We start from the raw sequence: 19,933 nt of genomic DNA on the forward strand, positions 1-19,933 counted from the left end.
TGGAGTGCAGTGGTGCGATCTCTGCTCACTGCAACCAACTTCCGCCTCCCGGGTTCACGCCATTCTCCTGCCTCAGCCTCCATCCTCAGCGTGAGCCACCGCGCCCGGCCTCCATCAGTGTTCCACTAGTCATCTCCTTCATCCTCCTCTCCTTCCTCCCCTTCATCATGTTGGCTCACGTTTATTTATTAAAATTATTTTGGGCCGGGCGCAGTGGGTCACGCCTGTAATCCCAGCACTTGGGAGGCCGAGGCGGGTGGATCATCTGAGGTCAGCAGTTCGAGACCAGCCTGGCCAACAGGGTGAACCCCTGTCTCTACTAAAAATACAAAAATTAGCCGGGCGCGGTGGCGCACGCCTGTAATCCCAGCTACTGGGGAGGCTGAGGTGGGAGAATCGCTTGAATGCGGGTCGGGGGGTTGGGGTGTGTGGGGCGCGGGCGGGGGCGGAGGGGGTGGGGCGCGGAGGTTGCAGTGAGCCGAGATCGCGCCACTGCATTCCAGCCTGGGAGACAGAGCGAGACTCCAACTCCAAAAAAATATTTTTGGCTTTTCATTCACTTTGACTTAATATACTTAAAAATATACCCTCCAAAGAGGTATTCATTTTTGGGTGGGTTAAATGCTACCTATTCCAAAACAATTTTAAACTGGTTTATATTAGTTAAAAAAAAATACTAAAAGGACAAAGTAGTCCCTGTAGATTACGCTGCCGCTGTCCGAATAAGAAAAGCTCAAGCGGCTCATAAAATTTAAAAAGTCTTCCTTTCATCATGCCTCCTGGAAGGTAGCTATCAAAATTTTAGGGTTTAGTATAAAGTCTAAGATGCTCAGAAACATTAAGACAATTGTCCTTACTGTGCCACCGAAAGGCTAAAGGGAGTAAGCTTTTAACAAAGGTTTAAGGGAGTAAGTCCCAGAGTCCAAACTGGATTTCACCGACTGACTGTTAAAGCTTTCGGGTCTCAGCTGTTGGCCCAACGAACCTTCCCAAGACCTTGAACACCAGCATCCTACCCTCTACCCTGAAAGCCGGAAGTGAGGGGAGAGGCAGGACTCCGGCCTCCCCAACCCTCGGAGATGAGAGGGCAACCGCGCGACGCTCTGGGCTACTAGGTCTCGACTCGGTATCCGGAAGTCCTCCAGCGTTCGCCTGTAGGAAGCGGAAGTAAAAGGGCGGCCGGCAGCTGGGCAGTTGCTTTGCGAGGCTGGGTGTTGAGTCGAGCCGCGGGAAAGGCGCGTGTCGGCCTCTCACTGGCGCAGCCTGCACTGCCGCTGCCGCCTCGCCCCGCCCTGCCCTGGCGTTGTCTCTGGCACTGTGGCGGACTAACCACGGCCCGGGCATGGGCTGCAAGGGAGACGCGAGCGGTGCGTGTGCCGCGGGTGCGCTGCCGGTGACAGGTACCCAGGGGTGGCGTGAGGAGGCCTCGTGGACAAAGAGAGGGTTTGGGGCACAAGGCGACCTTGTGCCCCTGTCACATTGAGCTTCCGCCTCTACGGTGACTCATTTTACCCTCCGGTGTCCCATCCCTTCCCCTATTCGCGAGCGCCCCGAGTTGCCCTCAGTGGTCTTCTTGGCAAGGTATCGCTTCCGCGGGGGTGGCGGCGGGCTCTGTTCAGCGGTCTTGAACCTTCTTTGAAGAGCTTTGGATCCTTGTGCCAAGTGCAGAAGGAAGTGGGGGAGGTATCCTACCATGGATTTAGACCAAGCTTGATCCTCAGTGAGTTGAGAAGCAGCACTTTGCACGACCCTGATTGCAGAACGACGTGCTTTTTAAAATAGATTTCAATTTTTCCTAAAATGAATTCGGGTTGATGCGTATTGTTTACTGTTTTCTTTTAACACTGTGATCTGTTGGCTGAAAATTGGATGATCTGGTTTCACTTTTAGCGTGGGACCTGCCAGAATGAGATCTGCGTCCGTCGCCAATAACTTATAGATGTGAACTGTTTTTGTTCCTTGGCCAGAATCTGCAGTTGTTTTGCATTTCTTGCCAGATTTGAGAAGGAGCAATTTTGTTCGTTTGAAGACCTGGGGTCTTTTGCCTTATTGTGCTACACTAACTGTTTTGGAAACATTCATCGATGCACTTGCCAGCCAATTTTAGTGTAAAGTGCCCTCTTTCCTTCAAGAATCTTACACTTGCAGGCGTTTGAAGACATTTTAAATAGCTATTTAACAGCACCACAAAACTTGGAATAATTGTAGCCTTTTCACTTTGCTTTTTTTTTTTTTTAAGCCAGTCGAATTTAGCAACACTTGACTTGTTTTTGATAAACTTAGCTGAAGCTTATTTTAAAAAAAATTCTTATTTATTTATTTATTTATTTTGTAGAGATGAGGTCTTGTTACCTACCAGTCTGATCTTGAACTCCTGGCCACATGAAACTTATTAAAGGAAGTGACCATAATACTTTGTACAGTAGCATAGCACATTTATAATGCACATTGAACTCAGGGGAATATATGAAAGTATGAAGAAAATTCGCTTAGAACTTTCCTGCAGCTGTCTGTGAGCATTTTCTTTTTTTATCTAAGTTTCCCTGTAACAATACAAGATGATGTGATAATTTTCTTTCTTTCTTTCTTTCTTTTTTGAGATGGAGTTTCACTCTTGTTACCCAGGCTGGAGTGCAATGGTGCAAGAGATAGTGTTTTAATTTATATTTTTATTTTTTGTTTGTGAGGCAGAGTCTTGCTCTGTTGCCCAGGTTAGAGTATAGTGACATGATCTTGCTAGCTGCAGCCTCCACCTCCTGGGCTCAGGCGGTCCTCCTACCTCAGCCTCCTACGGATGGTTGTTGATAGTTGGGCCTAGAACTTGTTAAAGAGTGTTTTCTGTTTATTCATCATGCCGCAAGTATAATGCTTATCATGCAAAGCCACATGGCACATTCTGATGGCCATTATCTCAGACTGTTTGTCTTTATAAGCAACATTTAAGAACCCCTAGGGTCAGAAGGATAAGGGATCCTATAAAATGAAGACATACTCAAAGCAGAGACCACTTCAGTGAGATTCTTACGTCTGCTTCTCTGGACAGTCTTTTCCTCTGGTTTTACCTGTAGAGTTAAGAATGTGGGGTCAGAGTGGCAAAGCTCTTTTTTAATGTATAGCTTTCCTCCTTTTTTCATCTCAAATGGTGCTGTACCTCTCCCCAAGAACACGTACTCTCTCTCCTTTTTGAAAACAGTGTAGGGGGATCTCGAGGCAGGCCACAGGTTCATAGGATTTTCATTTTACCTATCTTGCAGTCCTAGGCATTTTATAGCATCTTTACTCTTGGTGCCACACTCCTTTCCTGTTGTTTCCATTCATGCCTTAATGAATGAGGCCTGTGTTTATTTCATTTTGAGAGCCTTCTGTGTTTCAGGCATAATGCTAGGCGTGGAGACCATGATAGACAAAACGCCCTGCTCTTCAGGAGCTCCCATCAGTCCCCAAAGCCAACCTAAGTGTGGATCTGTCAGATTGGTTGGTTGGATTGCTTCGGTCCCAGCTTCAGGCCTCCTCCCTTGGTTTCAGGTTAAAACTATTCCTTTCTCAGCCACCTGTCTCCCAAGAACTTTGGCCACTGAAAATCCTTGGACTTGCCTTGGTTCTCACAAGCACTTTGCTCGGTCTGAGTCTGCACAGAGTATGGCTTTTTACCCTTTTGTAAAGCCAGAGAACCAGAGAAGAGAGCACGGTATTGTAGAACTTTAAAAGCAGGAAGGTGTGGGTTCTAAGCACTGCTATTTATTAGTTAGGCAAGGTACTCAGCATCTTTGAGCTTTCACTGATTTTTAAAGTGGAGATGGTAGTGTTTCATCCATGCATGCAGCATATTCATGGACTGTCTTCTGAGTGCCAGGCATCATGCTGTGCACTTTGGTGAACAAAGTAGACATGGTTGCTCCCCTCAGAGAACGTTAGTGCCCTGGGTTGTTGTATGTAAGGATTAGATAACACTGTGTATGTAAAGCACCTAATACAATGTTTAGCTCAGAGTCATTGCTTGTTAAATGCTGGGGTTTCCTCAGGGGACTTTGTCATACCCCCAATTTCCTCCCCACTCTACATGCCATCCACCTGGGGTTACTGTGCAGTGGCGTCCAATTCGTCATCAGGAATCACCACTTTCTGGGGTGTACACATCTAGACCCCTTCAGGACAAATTGTAAACATAGCTAATAGCGTAATACTGCTAGACAGTTCATATGATGCGCTGTCTCCAGTTTATAAACTCATTGACTCAGGCCAGATGAAAAAAAAAAAGAAAAACTCTGTAACTTTTGGGGAGAATTTTTTCTCTCAGCCACAGAGGATATATTTCCAATGTGTATTTTTGAGGCTATTTAATAACGATGATGTACTATTCTGTAATTTAGAAGATAGTTTTTTCTTACGATAAAATGTTTTACTACAACAATCAATTCTGGTGTAGTACTTGGCACTTTACAAAGTGATTTTTTTATTGCCTCTTCATTTTCACATTGACCCTGTGAGGCAGATACTATTATTCCTACTTTAATAGTCTTCGAGACTAAGGGCCTGGGAAGTTAGGTAACATATATGTGGTTAAACTGCTAGTACGTAGCAAACTCAGGAATTGATCACAGCTGCCCTGATGCTAAAAGGTTCCCTTTTTTACAAACCGTGTCTATTGTGTCCTATAGAGCAGGTTTCTGAGGCTGCAGTCTGTGGGCCTGTGGGAAAGGGTGTCTATGGTTAGTCCTAAGAGAATGCTTTTTTTTTTTTTTTTTTTTTTTGAGACGGAGTCTCTCTCTGTCGCCCAGGCTGGAGTGCAGTGGTGCGATCTCGACTTACTGAAACCTCCACCTCCCGGGTTCAAGCGATTCTCCTGCCTCAGCCTCCTGAGTAGCTGGGATTACAGGCACCTGCCACTATGCCTGGCTAATTTTTGTATTTTTAGTAGAGACGGGGTTTCACCACATTGGACAGACTGGTCTTGAACTCCTGACCTCAGGTGATCCACCCACCTCAGCCTCCTAAAGTGCTGGGATTACAGGCGTGAGCCACTGCGCTGGGCCAGTCCCAAGAGAATTCTTAAGTTGTACATAAAATTTGGGTCCTTGCTTGCTCCTCTGTGGGAAATGTCAGTAACTTTACTAGATTCCAGAAAAGGCCTACATCCTCTTCACTCACCCGGCCAGGAATCACTGCTATCAGGTTTCATTGTGTAAAATCTAGTTTGGTTATCTCTAATTTCAGTAGGTTTCATTTTTGTGTGTGTATTCTTTCATTTCTGCAGCCTCTATAGCAGTTTTTACAAACGTTGATTTTGAAAAACACTTCTGAGTGTTTTTATTTATAAGTGGGATGTTCTTCTTCTTCTTCTCCTTCCTCTTCTTCTTCCTCTTCCCCTTCTCCTTCTCCTTCTCCTCTTCCTCCTTCTTTCTTCTTTCTTTCCTCTTCCTCCTCCTCCTCTTCCTCCTCCTCCTCCCCCACTCTCCTCCTGTCCTGCTCTCCTCCTGTCCCGTACTCCTCCTGTCCCGCTCTGTTGCCCAGATGCAGCATGGACCTCCTAGGCCCAAGCTATCTTCCCACCTTAGCCTCCCAAGTAGCTGGGACCATAGGTGCATGTCACCATGCCTGACTGATTTATTAATTTTTTTTGGTTTCCAAAGAAGCTGGCAGTGCCTGAACTTAAAATGCTTCTGAAAGCCACTTTTCTATTTGTTATAATTTATTTTGCTTTTGACCATCGTTCTTCAGAGATACTGTATGTTCTATGAAGCAGGATGTTAACACAAATGATGCTTTTTATAAAAAGCAGCTATTGACTGGTCCCCAATGTGGACAGCCTCCCTCAATGATAGATTTTGTAACCAATATTAAGGAACTGGGATGAGACCGAAGTGAGCCTTACCAGAGCTAACATTCTGAAGCCCAAGGATAGTTTAGTGCTTCCCACATATTCACACCCCCTTTTAGTTCTCATTCAAATGGGTAGAGCTCAGGGGAGGTCCGATTAGGGTTCTGTTAGGTGGACTTTGGAGATGAAAATCAGAGAAATCTGCAGCTGGAGACCTTTTTCTGAAACTGTCTGGATGCTGTCTGTGAGGATCTTGACAGGCTTGGAGCGGCTGCGGAGGGTGTCAAGAGGCCTGCATTCTGTGGCCATCCACTTTGCCAGTGACCCTAGATCCCTTATTTTGTAGATGGGACAGTTGGCTTGGGAAGCCACTAAAATTTTACATTTCTTTATTTCAGAACCTGTCTGAGTTTACATTTGGGACCCATTATGTTAGTTTCCTAGGGCTACCACAACAAAGTATCACAAACTGGGTGGCTTAGAACAATAGACATTTACTGTCTCACAGTGCTAGAAATCCTTACTCAGGGTTTCACAGGACCACGTTCCCGCTGAAATCTTGGGAGGAGAATCTTTCTTTGATTCTTCAGCTTCTGGTAGTTTCAGGCATTCCTTAGCTTACAGTATAATTTTAGTGTGTGCCTCTGTCTTCACCTGGTGGTCTCCTGTGTCTCTACGTAGTTTTCCCTCTGTGCTGTCTTTCTCTGTCCAGATTTCTCCTCTTTATAACATCAGTCATTGGGTTAGTGCCCACCTAATAACCTTGTTTTAACTGATGACCTCTGTAAAGACTGTATTTACAAATAAGTTGACATTACGAGGTACTGGGGGATAGGATTTCCATATCTTTTTTGGGGGACACAGTTCAACCCTTAATACCTATCATTTATATTTTCATCTATCTCAGCTTTATTTGCTTTCATCCTTTATAAAATATGGTTGTGTGCAACCTGGTGTGCCACCAACTGATTTTTATACCCCTGTATAGTGTAGCTTGCTTGGGAAATGAAGCAGAGCCTTTGTAGGAAAGAATGTAATAACCTAAGTGTCTTCAGTTACATGTCAGTCACTCAGCAAATATCTGTTGGACTAGCTAGATATTAAGTGCTATTGTATGTCAGAAGCATTTCTGTTTCGCTAACTTATGTTATTTTGTGTCTCCAAGTATTAGGATTGTTATTTTGTGTCTCCAAGTATGAGGTTAAAATTACCTTGTAGCAGGCCAGGCATGGTGGCTTATGCCTGTAATCCCAGCACTTTGGGAGGCTGAGGCAGGCAGATCACGAGGTCAGGAGTTTGAGACCAGCCTGGCCAACATTGTGAAACCCTGTCTCTACTAAAGATACACAAAATTAGCAGGGTGTGGTGGTGCGTGCCTGTAATCTCAGCTACTGGGGAGGCTGAGGCAGGAGAATTGCTTGAACCTGGGAGGCAGAGGTTGCATGAGCCAAGATTGCACCACTGCACTCCAGCCTGGGCGACAGGGCGAGACTCCGTCTCAAAAAAAAAAAAAAAATTCCTTGTAGCAAAACTTCTTTTCTTTTTTTCCTTTTAGGAGTTTGCTATAAAATGGGAGTTCTGGTTGTACTCACTGTTCTGTGGCTGTTCTCCTCAGTAAAGGCCGACTCAAAAGCCATTACAACCTCTCTTACAACAAAATGGTTTTCCACTCCATTGTTGTTAGAAGCCAGGTAAGAGAACATTTTTTTTCCCTTTGTGTATTTGAGTATAAATATAGGCTCTGACAGTGAACATTCAGGAGCTTTTTAAGGAGTGAGATTATCATCAAATGCATTTATGAAGAGCCTCTTTCAGTGTACACTGTAGGATGTATTGTACAAAGGCTGTTAGGACATAGCATCATTCAGTAGGACAAGGGCTATGTGGGTTTATAGAGCTATGTAGGAACTTTGGACAAATAACTGTGTTGGATAAGTTAGTATGTTACTTTCCAAAAAGCATAACAAGGAAAGAGAGGGTTGTGTTTATTTATTTATTTATTTTTGGAGACAGGGTCTCGCTCTGTTGCCCAGGCTGGAGTGCAGTGGTGAGATCTTGGCTCACTGCGACCTCCGCCTCCTGGGTTCAAGGGATTCTCATGCCTCTGCCTCCTGAGTAGCTGGGATCACAGAAGTACCCCACCACACCCTGCTAATCTTTGTATTTTTAGTAGAGAAGGGGTTTCGCCATGTTGGCCAGGCTGGTCTCAAACTCCTTAGCCTCATGTGATCTGCCTACCTTGGCCTCCCAAAGTGCTGGGATTACAGATGTGAGCCACTGTGCCTGGCCAGTTGTATTCAAATTTTCTCCTTATTTGAAGGAAGTTTTAAGAGGTGATTGATAAAAGGAAGAGAAGAGGGCTTAGCAACGTGGGGGAAAGAGGACATATTTCCCTTAAGAATCTGGAAGAAGGCTGGGCACAGTGGCTCACGCCTGTAATCCCAACACTTTGGGTGGACAAGGTGGGTGGATCACCTGAGGTCAGGAGTTCAAGACCAGCCTGGCAACAATTAGCTGAGCGTGCTGGCGTGTGCCTGAGCATCAGATTAGGACATTATGCCCATGCAGCTCAGTCTTTCTTTTTAAATGATAAAACGGTGGCTAGGTACGGTGGCTCATGCCTGTAAATCCCAGCTCTTTGGGAGGCTGAGGTGGATGGATTGCTTGAGTCCAGGAATTTGAGACCAGCCTGGGCAACATGGGGAAACCCCGTCTCTCCAAAAAAAAATAGCTGAGTATGGTGGTTCGTGCCTATAGTCCCAGCTACCTGGGAGGCTGACTGGGAGGATCACTTGAGCCCAGGAGGCGGAGGTTGCAGTGAGCCGAGATCACGCCATTGCAGTCCAGCCTGGGCAGCAGAGCAAGACTCCGTCTCAAAAAAAAAAAAGGGAAAGAAGTTATCTTACGATTGAAATGGGTAGAATTTTTCATAAGACAGTAGTTGTCTTAAAATTAGTGAAACATAATATAGTAAGTAATTTCATGAGAAATTTTGTATTCCAAGTGTGCTTTTTAGCTAGTGTTTGTAAATAAATATAATGAGATACCTGTCTGTATAGGTAGGGCTTAAATGCTTATGGATGGAAGGTTATTTGATTGTATCTCAAGTGATGTAGAGGTGAAACTAGCAGAGACTTTCCAAAGGATAAATGTGGGTAGATTGAGCAGCAAGCACTTGGTAAGTCTTAGTGTTTGAACGTGCTAGAAATTTGGACTGTCACATCACTCCGATCAGCCTTGTGGTCTGTCTTCTTCATCTTCAATTTAGAATTTTTTTTTTTTTTTGAGAGTTTTTGAGACAAGGCCTGTCTCTGTTGTTCAGGCTAGAGTGTAGTGGTGTGATCTCAGCTCCCCGTAACCTCTGCCTCCTGGACTCAAGCCATCCTCCCACCTAGGCCTCCCTAGTAGCTGGGACTACAGGCGTGAGCCACTACCCCTGGCTTATTTTTGTATTTTTTATAGAGATGGGCTTTCACCATCTTGGCCAGGCTGGTCTGGAACTCCTGAGCTCAAGTGATCTACCTGCCTTGGCCTCCCAAAGTGGTGGAATTACAGGTGTGAGCCACCATGCCTGGCCTCTAGAATTTTGTATTCTAACATTTTCCCCTTAATTCCTAGAAAAAAGTGGATGAGGAATTTTGCCATGTTGATTGTGTGAACGAATGGTTGCACCTCTTAAGGAAAAAGCCTCATTTGATACTGCTAGAAGGACCAGTGGGAGGGGGCATGTGGCAGCCGGTCTTGGCTAGCTCAGGAGCCTAGCAGACTTTCTGCTAAATAGACTTCCTTCCATCGCCTCTCTCTGCCTTTCTTTCTCAGCATAGAAGTGGCAAAACAAAGACAAAACCATTATATGTATTTCATAGTGATAACTAACTTGATAAATGGGTCAAGCTTCTCAAATGTCAGAACTTTATTTGATACAGCATAGTTGTAAAAGTGAAGTGGCTCTTTTTTAAGAGTTCTTATTATGGGGAAAAAAAGCCCAACAAAGCAAATAACAAACAAACAAAAAAGCAGTGACTGAAGATATTTTAAGACTGCCTGAGCTGGACTGCCTGAGCTGGACTCTAAAAACTAAAGCTTTTCTTTTCCTTTTTGCTAATCTTATTTTGGATGATTTGTTTGGTATAAAATCTGTCATTGAGATTTACAAACCCCCCCCACCCTACTTTTTTTTTTTGAGACAGAGTCTCATTTTGTCGCCCAGACTGGAGTTCAGTGGCGCCATCTTGGCTCACTGCAACCTCTGCCTCCCAGGTTCAAGCCCATTCTCATTCTCCTGTCTTAGCCTCCCAAGTAGCTGGGATTACCGGCGTGTGCCAGCATGCCTGGCTAATTTTTATATTTTCAGTAGAGATGGGGTTTTACCACGTTGGCCGCCAGGCTGGTCTGAACTCCTGACCTCAGGTGATCTGCCCTCCTTGGCCTCCCAAAGTGCTGGGATTACAGGCGTGAGCCACTGGGCCTGGCCAAGATTTACTATCACTTTCTGAATCATTTTGTACAATTAACTGTAACAGGTGTTTTTGTGATATTCTGTTTAACATTCTTTTTTTGAGATGGAGTTTCGCTCTTGTTGCCCAGGCTGGAGTGCAATGGTGTGATCTCGGCTCACCGCAACCTCCGCCTCCCAGGTTCAAGCGATTCTCCTGCCTCAGCCTCCTGAGTAGCTGGGATTACAGGCATGCACCACCAAGTCCGGCTAATTTTGTATTTTTTTTTTTTTTTTTTTTTTTTTAGTAGTGATGGAGTTTCTCTATGTTGGTCAGGCTGGTCTGGAACTCCCCACCTCAGGTGATCCACCCATCTCGGCCTCCCAAAGTGCTGGGATTACAGGTGTGAGCCACCGCGCCCGGCCTCTGTTTAACATTCTTACCCTGAATTACATTTTGTTACTTTCACTTTTATTTACACTAATTTCTTGATAGTTGTACATTCTTGATCATTGTCCTTGAAGATTCTTACAGCATAAAACTATGGACTTTTGAGAAAGAATGCTAAAATTGCCAGCCCTAATTGCTCAATATTTTCAGTTTCTTTGATCACTGTGAAATGGACAGGGTATACTGTTTTCTTCACCAACTTCCTTATCACAGACATCTCCCCCTTTCATGATATCCCTGGTCATTTGCCATTTTGTTTTATTTTTATTAATTTTTTTCCTTGGCATGTGAAGTAAGAGCTACATTTGCCCTTTTGGTTTACTATTTTTAGGCCCCTTCTCCTGTGGCTATTTGTATACAGTTTCCCAAGGTAATACGACATGTAGGCAACTCATAGAAATGAGCTATGCTTATTTGAATCCACTTAGTATTCACCTCCAGAGCTAGCAGAGCCCACCATTCTTCCTTCTTATGTCTGTGGGAGACCCTGATGTTGGATCAAGGCACTATGTCCATCTGGTTAAGGATGAAGGGTCAAAATCTTTTACTACACTTTATGGCATGCCACCACCACAGATCTTTTGCCTTCCTTGCATCTATCCCTTAGGGACTAAAAATATTCCTGTTGTGTATTTTTAGATTGGACCTGATGTTTGTGAAGGAGTTGTAGCTTTGTGATTGTCTGTGAAGTGATATTTATCTTTAATTGAAGTAAAACACTAAATATGTTTTCTGCAGCTGTAGCTACAGAAATATTATATAAGGAGGTATTATTAAAATCAAAACCAATAATCATTTACTGAGTGCTAAATTTTGTAATGACCCAAGAATGTAGCATGTTAGAGGTATAAATTAAATAGACATGAATTTATATTCCAGCTTTTCCGTTGACTAACTCTATGTCCCTAAGAAAGTCAGTAGCATCTCTGAATGGCAGCTTCTTTATTTGAAAAACGGTTATATCTGAGGGTGGCTGTGTGGATTTGCGGATACGAGTAAATATGCCAAGCTTATTGACTGTAACATCGTAGACCCTCCTTAAATATTAGTTTCTTCCCTCCTAGTTCTACATAGAAGGAAGACCAATGCTGATCTCCCGCAATAGCTTTGGAAATCTAAGAAAACAAGTTGTCACCCGATTTGTACTATCTTGTGGGCATTCATTCTGGTTGTTTGTAGTTTTTTCTGTGTTGTAGATTAAAAACTTGTCCTGGATTATGGCATTTCAAAACATTTATATATGGAGAGAATGGTATAATGTACTCTCTCTGTACCCATCACCCTGTTTTAACAATTATCAATTTAAGTACAATAACCACCATCACCACCCCCTTCTCTCCTCCCGCACTAGAATATTTTAAAGCAAATCCCAGACATCATATAATTTGTAAAATCATAATTTTTTTTTTTGGGGGGATGGAGTTTCACTCTTGTTGCCCAGGCTGGAGTGCAATGGCATGATCTTGGCTCACTGCAACCTCCACCTCCTGGGTTCAAGCGATTCTCCTGCCTCAGCCTCCTGAGTAGCTGAGACTACAGGCGCCCGCCACCACCCTCGACCAATTTTTTGTATTTTTAGTAGAGATGGGGTTTCACCATGTTGGCCAGGCTGGTCTGGAACTCCTGACCTCAGGTGGTCCACCCACCTCAGCCTCCCAAAGTGCTGGGATTACAGGTGTGAGCCACGGCGCCTGGCCTGTAAAATCATAATTTATACTCAGTGGAATAAGTATTATATAAGAAGCTAAAAAAACAAAAAGCAACAAAAATATGCTGTAAAAAAAGGCAGCATTTCTTTAATAATATCTTGTATTGTTATTCTCTCCTCTGGGTTGTTTCAGTGGATCTAGTAAGTAATATTAGGACTGTTCCAAGTTTAGACCTTGTAAGACCTTATGTATGCAGTGGGGTGAAAAGAATGTATGTTTTAAGAAGTTTCCCTGTAATTGTATGAAAAGCATGTATTTATTCGTGTGTGGCCTTTACTGGGAGAGTCTTAGTCTGATTGAATCTTAGTTCTCACCACACTGGTGAGTGTGTCACCTTGCCCCTCTCTGCTTATCTTGTGAATGTGCCTTTAATTAATTAATTTAGTGTTTATTTGCACATCCTGGTGTATCTGTCTTAGTACTTGTTTTCTTAGACTATAAGCTTTGCTAAGCTTGGTGTGGTGTCTATGTCAGTTACTAGAAAGCCTAGAAAAATACTACTTTCAAGGAGGCATTGAGAAATTTAATATATTATGATAATGGGTATTTTCAGAAACCTATTTTTGGAGAAGCTGTGCATTACCAGGAAATGTTTCTTATTTTTCCCATATTTCTGTGTCTAGCTGTGGAGTAGAGTGAGATTGTACACCCCAGTGTTGACAAGTAATGGGAAAGTCTTCCTTTGGCTAGGTAAGCTGAGATCCAGATCTGCAGTTTGCTTTAAGACAGTGAAAGATCACCACTGCATTAGTATTATGGATCAGAGGAGAAGATAAGCAATTGACATGAATCATTCAATTACTACGTGCATTTCCTTGTAGGGGTTTTAGACTCTTGAATGAAGGGAAATTTAGACTGGCCATTATTTTAGTAGGATAAAGTCAAAAAAAATTAAGATGGCATTAAGTTCTTGGATCTGATTTTGTTAGATCAGCGCTAATTTTAAACTAAGTTTGGTGATCTTGAAAATTTGGATTTAAGAGTGTTAAAAGATTACAACATGCTGCCTTTATTCTCAGAAATTTTTCTACGGTTCATATTTTACTGTGGGAGAACTTTAGGCAAAACATATTTTTTGTTCTTTGTAAGGCCTTTCAGAAAATAAGTAAGCAGAACTAGTACTAGAATCATCAGTTCCTAATTCGTCTTCCACTACTCATAGTATTTTTGTCAGTGGGGTTTCATAAGCTTTCTTTATATTGAGACTTCCCTTTTATGTTTTTATTATTCCAGGTTTCTTAAGAAATAGCTATTAAGTGAAAAAGTTCATAGGCTAAGTTATTAATAACTAATAAGATAGGACTTGATTATCATTAAAAATATATATATTATACATAAAAGAGTATTATATATTATAGATTAAAAGTCAAACTATGGACATTTGGAAACTTCAAAACTTATTTTTACTCTCTTTAGTAATATAGTTTATATTAGAAAATTTTATTAAGTTGTTTTATTTCTGATCTTTTCTCCCAGTGAGTTTTTAGCAGAAGACAGTCAAGAGAAATTTTGGAATTTTGTAGAAGCCAGTCAAAATATTGGATCATCAGATCATGACGGTAAAATTGAAGCAAATGCTTCTTTGACTTTGGTGTCTGGGAAAATATTAGGAAAAAATTGTCTCTTTATAGTATGTGTGGCATGGCAGTTAATGGAAAACATTGTTGTCTTTAATGACTGGAGTTATGATGGTGGTCAGGAAGAGCCAACACAACACAAATTATTATTTTTGAAGCAGTGTATACCTTTGGCTATAAGTGGTACCTTTGTTTTTTCCCCTCTTGTTTTTGTTCTATCATGATCCTTTATTAAAGTGCTATGTGAATATTTTGTGGAAGTACATTTCATTTTAAATCATTCAGTATTAATAACCATCTAATCTGATTCACTATTTTTGTTATGAACTACACAACTGAGCTATTATCTGTTAAGTTCATTATCATTAAGTTAGTATCATCCAGAGTGTTTTCCGTTATGCCTGCCAGCCACCCACAACTTGAGTGTTAAGGTATCAAATGAATGATTATCCTGTAAAACCTTATTTGCAGTTTTTATGATGTGCTTTCACATTTTTTAAACTTCGTATAAGCTATATAGGGTGTAAACATTAATAGTTGGAGATGCTGATATGTGAGTAGTTAAAACCTTGAATATTAATTTACATTGACAGATATAGGTTATTATTATTTTTTTTTAATTTTTATTTTTTGAGATGAAGTCTTGCTTTGTTTCCAGGCTGGAGTGCAGTGGTACGATCTGGGCTCACTGCAACCTCCGTCTCCCAGGTTCAATCATTTCTCCTGACTCAGCCTTGCAAGTAGCTGGGATTACAGGCATTTGCCACTACGCCTGGCTAATTTTTGTATTTTTAGTAGAGATGGGGTTTCCCCATGTTGGCCAGGCTGGTCTTGAACTTTTGACCTCAAGTGATCCACCCGCCTCAGCCTCCCAAAGTGCTGGGATTACAAGCATGAGCCACTGTGCCTGGCCAGATATAAGTTCTTACAGAAGAGGAAATGTTTCAAAATTGTGTGACTGCTGCTGATGTTAATGGGTTGTTTTTTTTTCTTCTTTTAAAATTATTTCATTATTTTTTTTTAATACAACGGAGATGAGGTCTCACTGTGTTGCCCAGGCTGGTCTCAAACTTCTGGGCTCAAGTGATCCTCCCACCTCGGCCTCCTAAAGTTCTGGGATTACAGGCATGAACCACTGCACCTGGCCTGTATTGATTTTTTTAACTTTTTAATTTTTATTAAAATAATTCATATTTTAAAAGTTGTCTGAATCTTTTTGTTTTATTTTTATTTTATTTCACTTTTTTCACTCTGTGATCTAGCCAAAGATTTATTTTATTTATTATTATTTTTTATTTGGGCTAATTAAAAAATTTTTTTTTTGTGGAGACAGGGTCTCGCTGTGTTGCCCAGGCTGGTCTCAGACTTCTAGGGCTCAAGCGATCCTCCTGCCTTGGCATTCCAAAGTGCTGGGATTACAGGCGTGAGTGACTGCACCTGGCTAGATTTTATTTTATTTTATTTTATTTTATTTTATTTTATTTATTTTTTCGAGACAGAGTCTTATTCTGTTGCCCAGGCCGGAGTGCAGTGGCGCGATCTCGACTCACTGCAGTCTCTGCCACTTGAGCTCAAGCTGTTCTCCTGCCTCAGCCTCCCGAGTAGCTGGGATTACAGGTGCCCACCATCGCGCCCAGCTAATTTTTGTAGTTTTAGCAGAGGCGGGGTTTCGCCATGCTGGCCACGCTGGTCTCAAACTCCTGACCTCAGGCAATCCACCCACCTCAGCCTCCCAAAGTGCTAGGATTACGGGTGTGAGTCACCAAGCCTGGCCTAGTTTTGATTTTAGAAACAGAGTCTGGAGGCTCTGGAGGCTGGAGTGCAGTGGTGTAGCTCACTATAATCTTGAACTCCTGAGCTCAAGCAGTGTTCCTGCTTCATCTTCCTCAGTAGCTGGTATAATAGTTGTGTACAACCAGGCCTGGCTAATTTTTAAATTTTGTAAAGATGGGTCTAGCTGTGTTGCACATGCTGGTCTCAAACTCCTGGCCTCAAGACATCCCTGCCCCGCCTCCCGCCTTGGCCTCCTAAAGTGATGGGATTACAGGCGTGGGCCACCACGCCCAACCTGAATCTTTTTTTTTTTTTTTTTTGGAGATATAGGTATGTAAATATTTTAAACAAGCATCTGTAGGTTTTACTAATTTAGAGGCAACTAGAATTAAGTTATCAAAAAATACTTTATTTTTAAGATTTTATAGAACAAATTTATCAAAGTGGGTTTATAATCAAATTTGAACTTTGACATTTAAAATAACATTTTTTCAGTAAAAATGATAATATTAGTTAAAGCTATAGGAGTATGAATTCTATGAACAACATAAAAGCATGTTAAACATTTTATTTGTTTGAAATATTATTTATATTCCTGCCACCCAAAGATTGACACCATTAACATTCTGGCATCATTTTGAGATATTTCTTATCTAGTTTTACGTACAGGATGCTATTGCAGTATAAAACCTTTTATATTCTGCTTCATAAAATGTTAATATTTATATTTTCTTTTTTACATGGAACATTTTATTTTCATTATTTACTTATTTATTTTTTGAGACAGTCTCCTCTTGCTCAGGCTGGAGTGCAGTGGTGCAATCTCGCTGCAACCTCTGCCTCCCGGATTCAAGTGATTTTCCTGCCTCAGCTGGGATTACAGGTGCATGCCAGCTCCCGTGGCTAATTTTTGTATTTTTAATAGAGATGGGGTTTCACCATGTTGGCCAGGCTGGTCTTGAACTCCTGACCTCGGGTGATCCACCCACCTCCCCCTTCCAAAGTGCTGGGATTACAGGCATGAGCCACCGTGCCCTGCCTATTTCTATTTTTTTTAAAAAGAGACGCACTATGTTACCAAGGCTGGTCTCTTGAGCTCCTGGGCTCAAGCAGTCCTCCTGCCTCGGCCTCCTAAAGTTTTGGGATTACAAGCAAGAGCCACTGTGCTTGTCCTTTAAAATGGAAAATTTAAGTTTTTTGCATGGATATATGTGATTCCGAAGTCAAAGCTATATAAAAGGTTATACACAGAGAAATCTTGTTTCTTCCTTGACCCTGTTCCTTCTGTTTCTTTCCTGCTTTTTATAAATTTTAAATTAATTTGTTTAGCCTTTAGTGTTTTTTACAGCAAATATATACATATGTATTCTTATTTCTCATTCTTTCTCCTGGTTTAAAAAAAAGTTACTATGTACATTGTTTTGTGCCTTTGCTTTTCATTTATCCTGGGGATTTTTTCACATTCGTATTTGGATTTTTTTTTCTTTAAAATAATTTGGTCCAACTTTTTGTTTAAATGCTTCTTTTCAAACTTTACAATTTCATTAGTATTCTTTAATACTGTGTAACTTCCTCATGACACTGCTCAGTTTTGTTTAGTTTTTGGAGTAGTTACCATATGCTAGGCATCATGGATATAAGGATAAATAGGTCATAGCCTCTTCCTCTGGGGACCAGAAGTCTAAGTGGGGTATAGATAGACAGTGAATAAATAATTTAGTAAATGATATGATAAGTGAAAGAGGTAAACAAAGACGTGTTCTGGGATTGAGGAAGAGGTTTAACTGGTCCATTGAAGCATGGGGTAGGGATTGTGGAGACTTCCTGGAGTAGGTAATTTCACAGCTGAATTATTTCTGAGGAAGTATGTAGCTGTAAGTCATCCAGGTAAGTGGGAAAATAGTGGTCCAGGGGAGGGAATAGTTCGAAAGGTGAGAAGAGAGGAAGAGCCCAACTGCATTGTGTACTCCAGGGAGTTTTAAGCATTTGATTGAGAGTTCAAGACAATATACTGGTAAAACTTGCCTTCACATACCTTTGTAAACACAGCTTTGTGCTTCGTGAACTATCTTCTTTAGATATCTCTAGTCATACGCAATTACTTTGGTTAATGTTCTTCCTTGACAGGTACCGATTATTCCTACTATCATGCAATATTGGAAGCTGCATTTCAGTTTCTGTCACCCCTCCAGCAGAATTTGTTGAAATTTTGTCTGTCCCTTCGTTCTTACTCAGCTACAATCCAAGCCTTCCAGCAGGTGGGTCCAGTGCTCTTAAAGAACAGCATTTTAGAGTGTATATCATGATGAATGGATGGACTGCAGTTGTCCTGGAATTGAATTACAGAGCTATTATCACTTTTTTGCCTGAAATTTTCTAGGATTTATGATTTTTTAAAAAAATAATAAGCAAAATTGATGTTAAGTCTTCAACCCACAGATTTAAAGAAATAAGAAAAAGAATATCTATATAGAAAAGAGACAGCAATATTTTATTTATGCATTGCAGCCTGGGAGATGTAATCTTGTTAAACCAATGAGCCAGCATCTAGTCACAGCCTGTAGTTCTAAAAGCAGTTCACAGGAAATACAGGAGGCAAGAAATGTTTAGCATCACCACAGGGATGCAGTCAGGAAAATCTAGAATTCAGGAATCGTTGTAGTAAAGTAATCTAGTTTCTTCAGTAAATAAATTGTGGAAATTTCTATTGTAATTGAAAAGAAAAAGAGGGACAGAGGAACCTCAAGTTAAGAGAGACTTAAGAAGAGACAGTCAAAGATGTCTTCACCAACTTGATATTTGATATGAAAGCAATGCTAATTTTAAAATTATTTTTTATTATAAAATAAAACATGGAAAAACCACTCACAAAAAATATATAGTAATGGACTATTATAATGTGAACATCCTTGTAATTTTCACCCAAGTCAAGAAGCAGGACTTAGTCTGGCACCATGGAAAGCCCTCCATGTACTGTGTCCTGATTGTGGCCACCTTTCACCCCTGAAACCAACCACGCTGTTAATTTCTGTTGGAATCACTTGCTTGTTACTGTATTGTTGTATTGCCCAAAGGTACATCTTCACACAATAAAGTGATTTTTTTTTTTCATTTTTCTTTATTTTGTGACAGAGTCTCGCCCTGTCGCCCAGGCTGGAGTGCAGTGGCGCAATCACAGCTCACTGCAACCTCCACCTCCTGGGTTTAAGTGATTCTCCTACCTAAGCTGGGGTAGCCTGCTACCACACCCAGCTAATTTTTGTATTTTTAGTAGAGACAGGATTTCGCCGTGTTGGCTAGGCTGGTCTCGATCTCCTGACCACAGGAGATCTGCCTGCCTCTGCCCCCCAAATTGCTGGGATTACAGGCATGAGCCACTGTGGCTGGCCTGTTTTTGCATTTATTGATTTTGTTTTTTTGAGACAGGGTCTTGTTCTGTTGCCCAGGCTGGAGTGTAGTTCTGTGATTACGGATCACTGCAGCCTCAACTTTTCAGGCTCAAGCAATCCTCCTACCTCAGCCTCCTTAGTAGCTGGGACTACAGGTGTATGCCACTGTGCCTAATTTTTTATTTTTTTTAATTTTTTGTAGAGATGGGGTCCCACTATGCTGCCCAGGCTTAAGTGGCAGGCTTAACTGCCCAGGCTTGGGCTTAAGTGATGCTCCCACTCTGGTCTCCCAAAGTGCTGGGATTACAGGCACGAGCTGCCACACTCAGCCAGTTTCAACAATGTTGTTTTGTCATAATTTAATCACCTATTTTGATTATACATGTCTTTATCTCGTCTTTGGTTAGAAATTTAAAAAGTATGTGTTGTGTCTTATGTGACAGATAGCAGCTGATGAACCTCCACCAGAAGGATGTAATTCGTTTTTTTCAGTGCATGGAAAGAAGACTTGTGAATCTGATACCCTTGAGGCTCTTCTACTGACAGCCTCTGAAAGGTAGATTATGTGTTTCTTTATTTTCATGTCATGCATTTCCAGTGCTGCTTCTGCATTTGGTCTACCTTCTGATTTTCTCGTCTGTTTTGTATCATTAGGTTTAATGGTTTAGAGTATGGCTTCTGGAACCAGACTGACTATATTTGAATCTCAGCTCCGTCACTTAAAATAGTTTTGTGAAATGTGGCAAATTACTTTCTTTCCTAATCTCATTTCAAAATGGAG

At 41.6% G+C, this 19,933-nt stretch overlaps 1 protein-coding gene across 13 annotated transcripts in view; it reads left to right on the forward strand.

The window, feature by feature from the left end:
* The first annotated feature begins 1,128 nt into the window (after positions 1 to 1,128).
* Positions 1,129 to 19,933, forward strand: part of UGGT1 (UDP-glucose glycoprotein glucosyltransferase 1) — a 106,899-nt gene continuing 88,094 nt past the window's right edge. For 4 of the 13 annotated variants that reach the window (XR_010149720.1, XR_010149721.1, XM_001141314.7 and 1 more), the window contains exons 1-5: positions 1,144 to 1,400; positions 7,374 to 7,509; positions 13,890 to 13,972; positions 17,891 to 18,021; positions 19,596 to 19,708. Coding sequence is in view for 8 of the 13 variants with exons in the window: in XM_001141314.7 (XP_001141314.2) it covers positions 1,343 to 1,400; positions 7,374 to 7,509; positions 13,890 to 13,972; positions 17,891 to 18,021; positions 19,596 to 19,708 (521 nt within the window). In the remaining 5 variants the exon portion in view is untranslated. Of the gene's footprint in view, positions 1,582 to 7,373; positions 7,510 to 13,041; positions 13,104 to 13,889; positions 13,973 to 17,890; positions 18,022 to 19,595; positions 19,709 to 19,933 lie in introns of those variants that run through there. The other 9 variants (XR_010149722.1, XM_009443281.5, XM_054678976.2 and 6 more) reach the window with 8 other exon arrangements.

The sequence above is a fragment of the Pan troglodytes genome, chromosome 13 (assembly GCF_028858775.2).
Source record: "Pan troglodytes isolate AG18354 chromosome 13, NHGRI_mPanTro3-v2.0_pri, whole genome shotgun sequence".
Classification (NCBI taxonomy): domain Eukaryota; kingdom Metazoa; phylum Chordata; class Mammalia; order Primates; family Hominidae; genus Pan; species Pan troglodytes.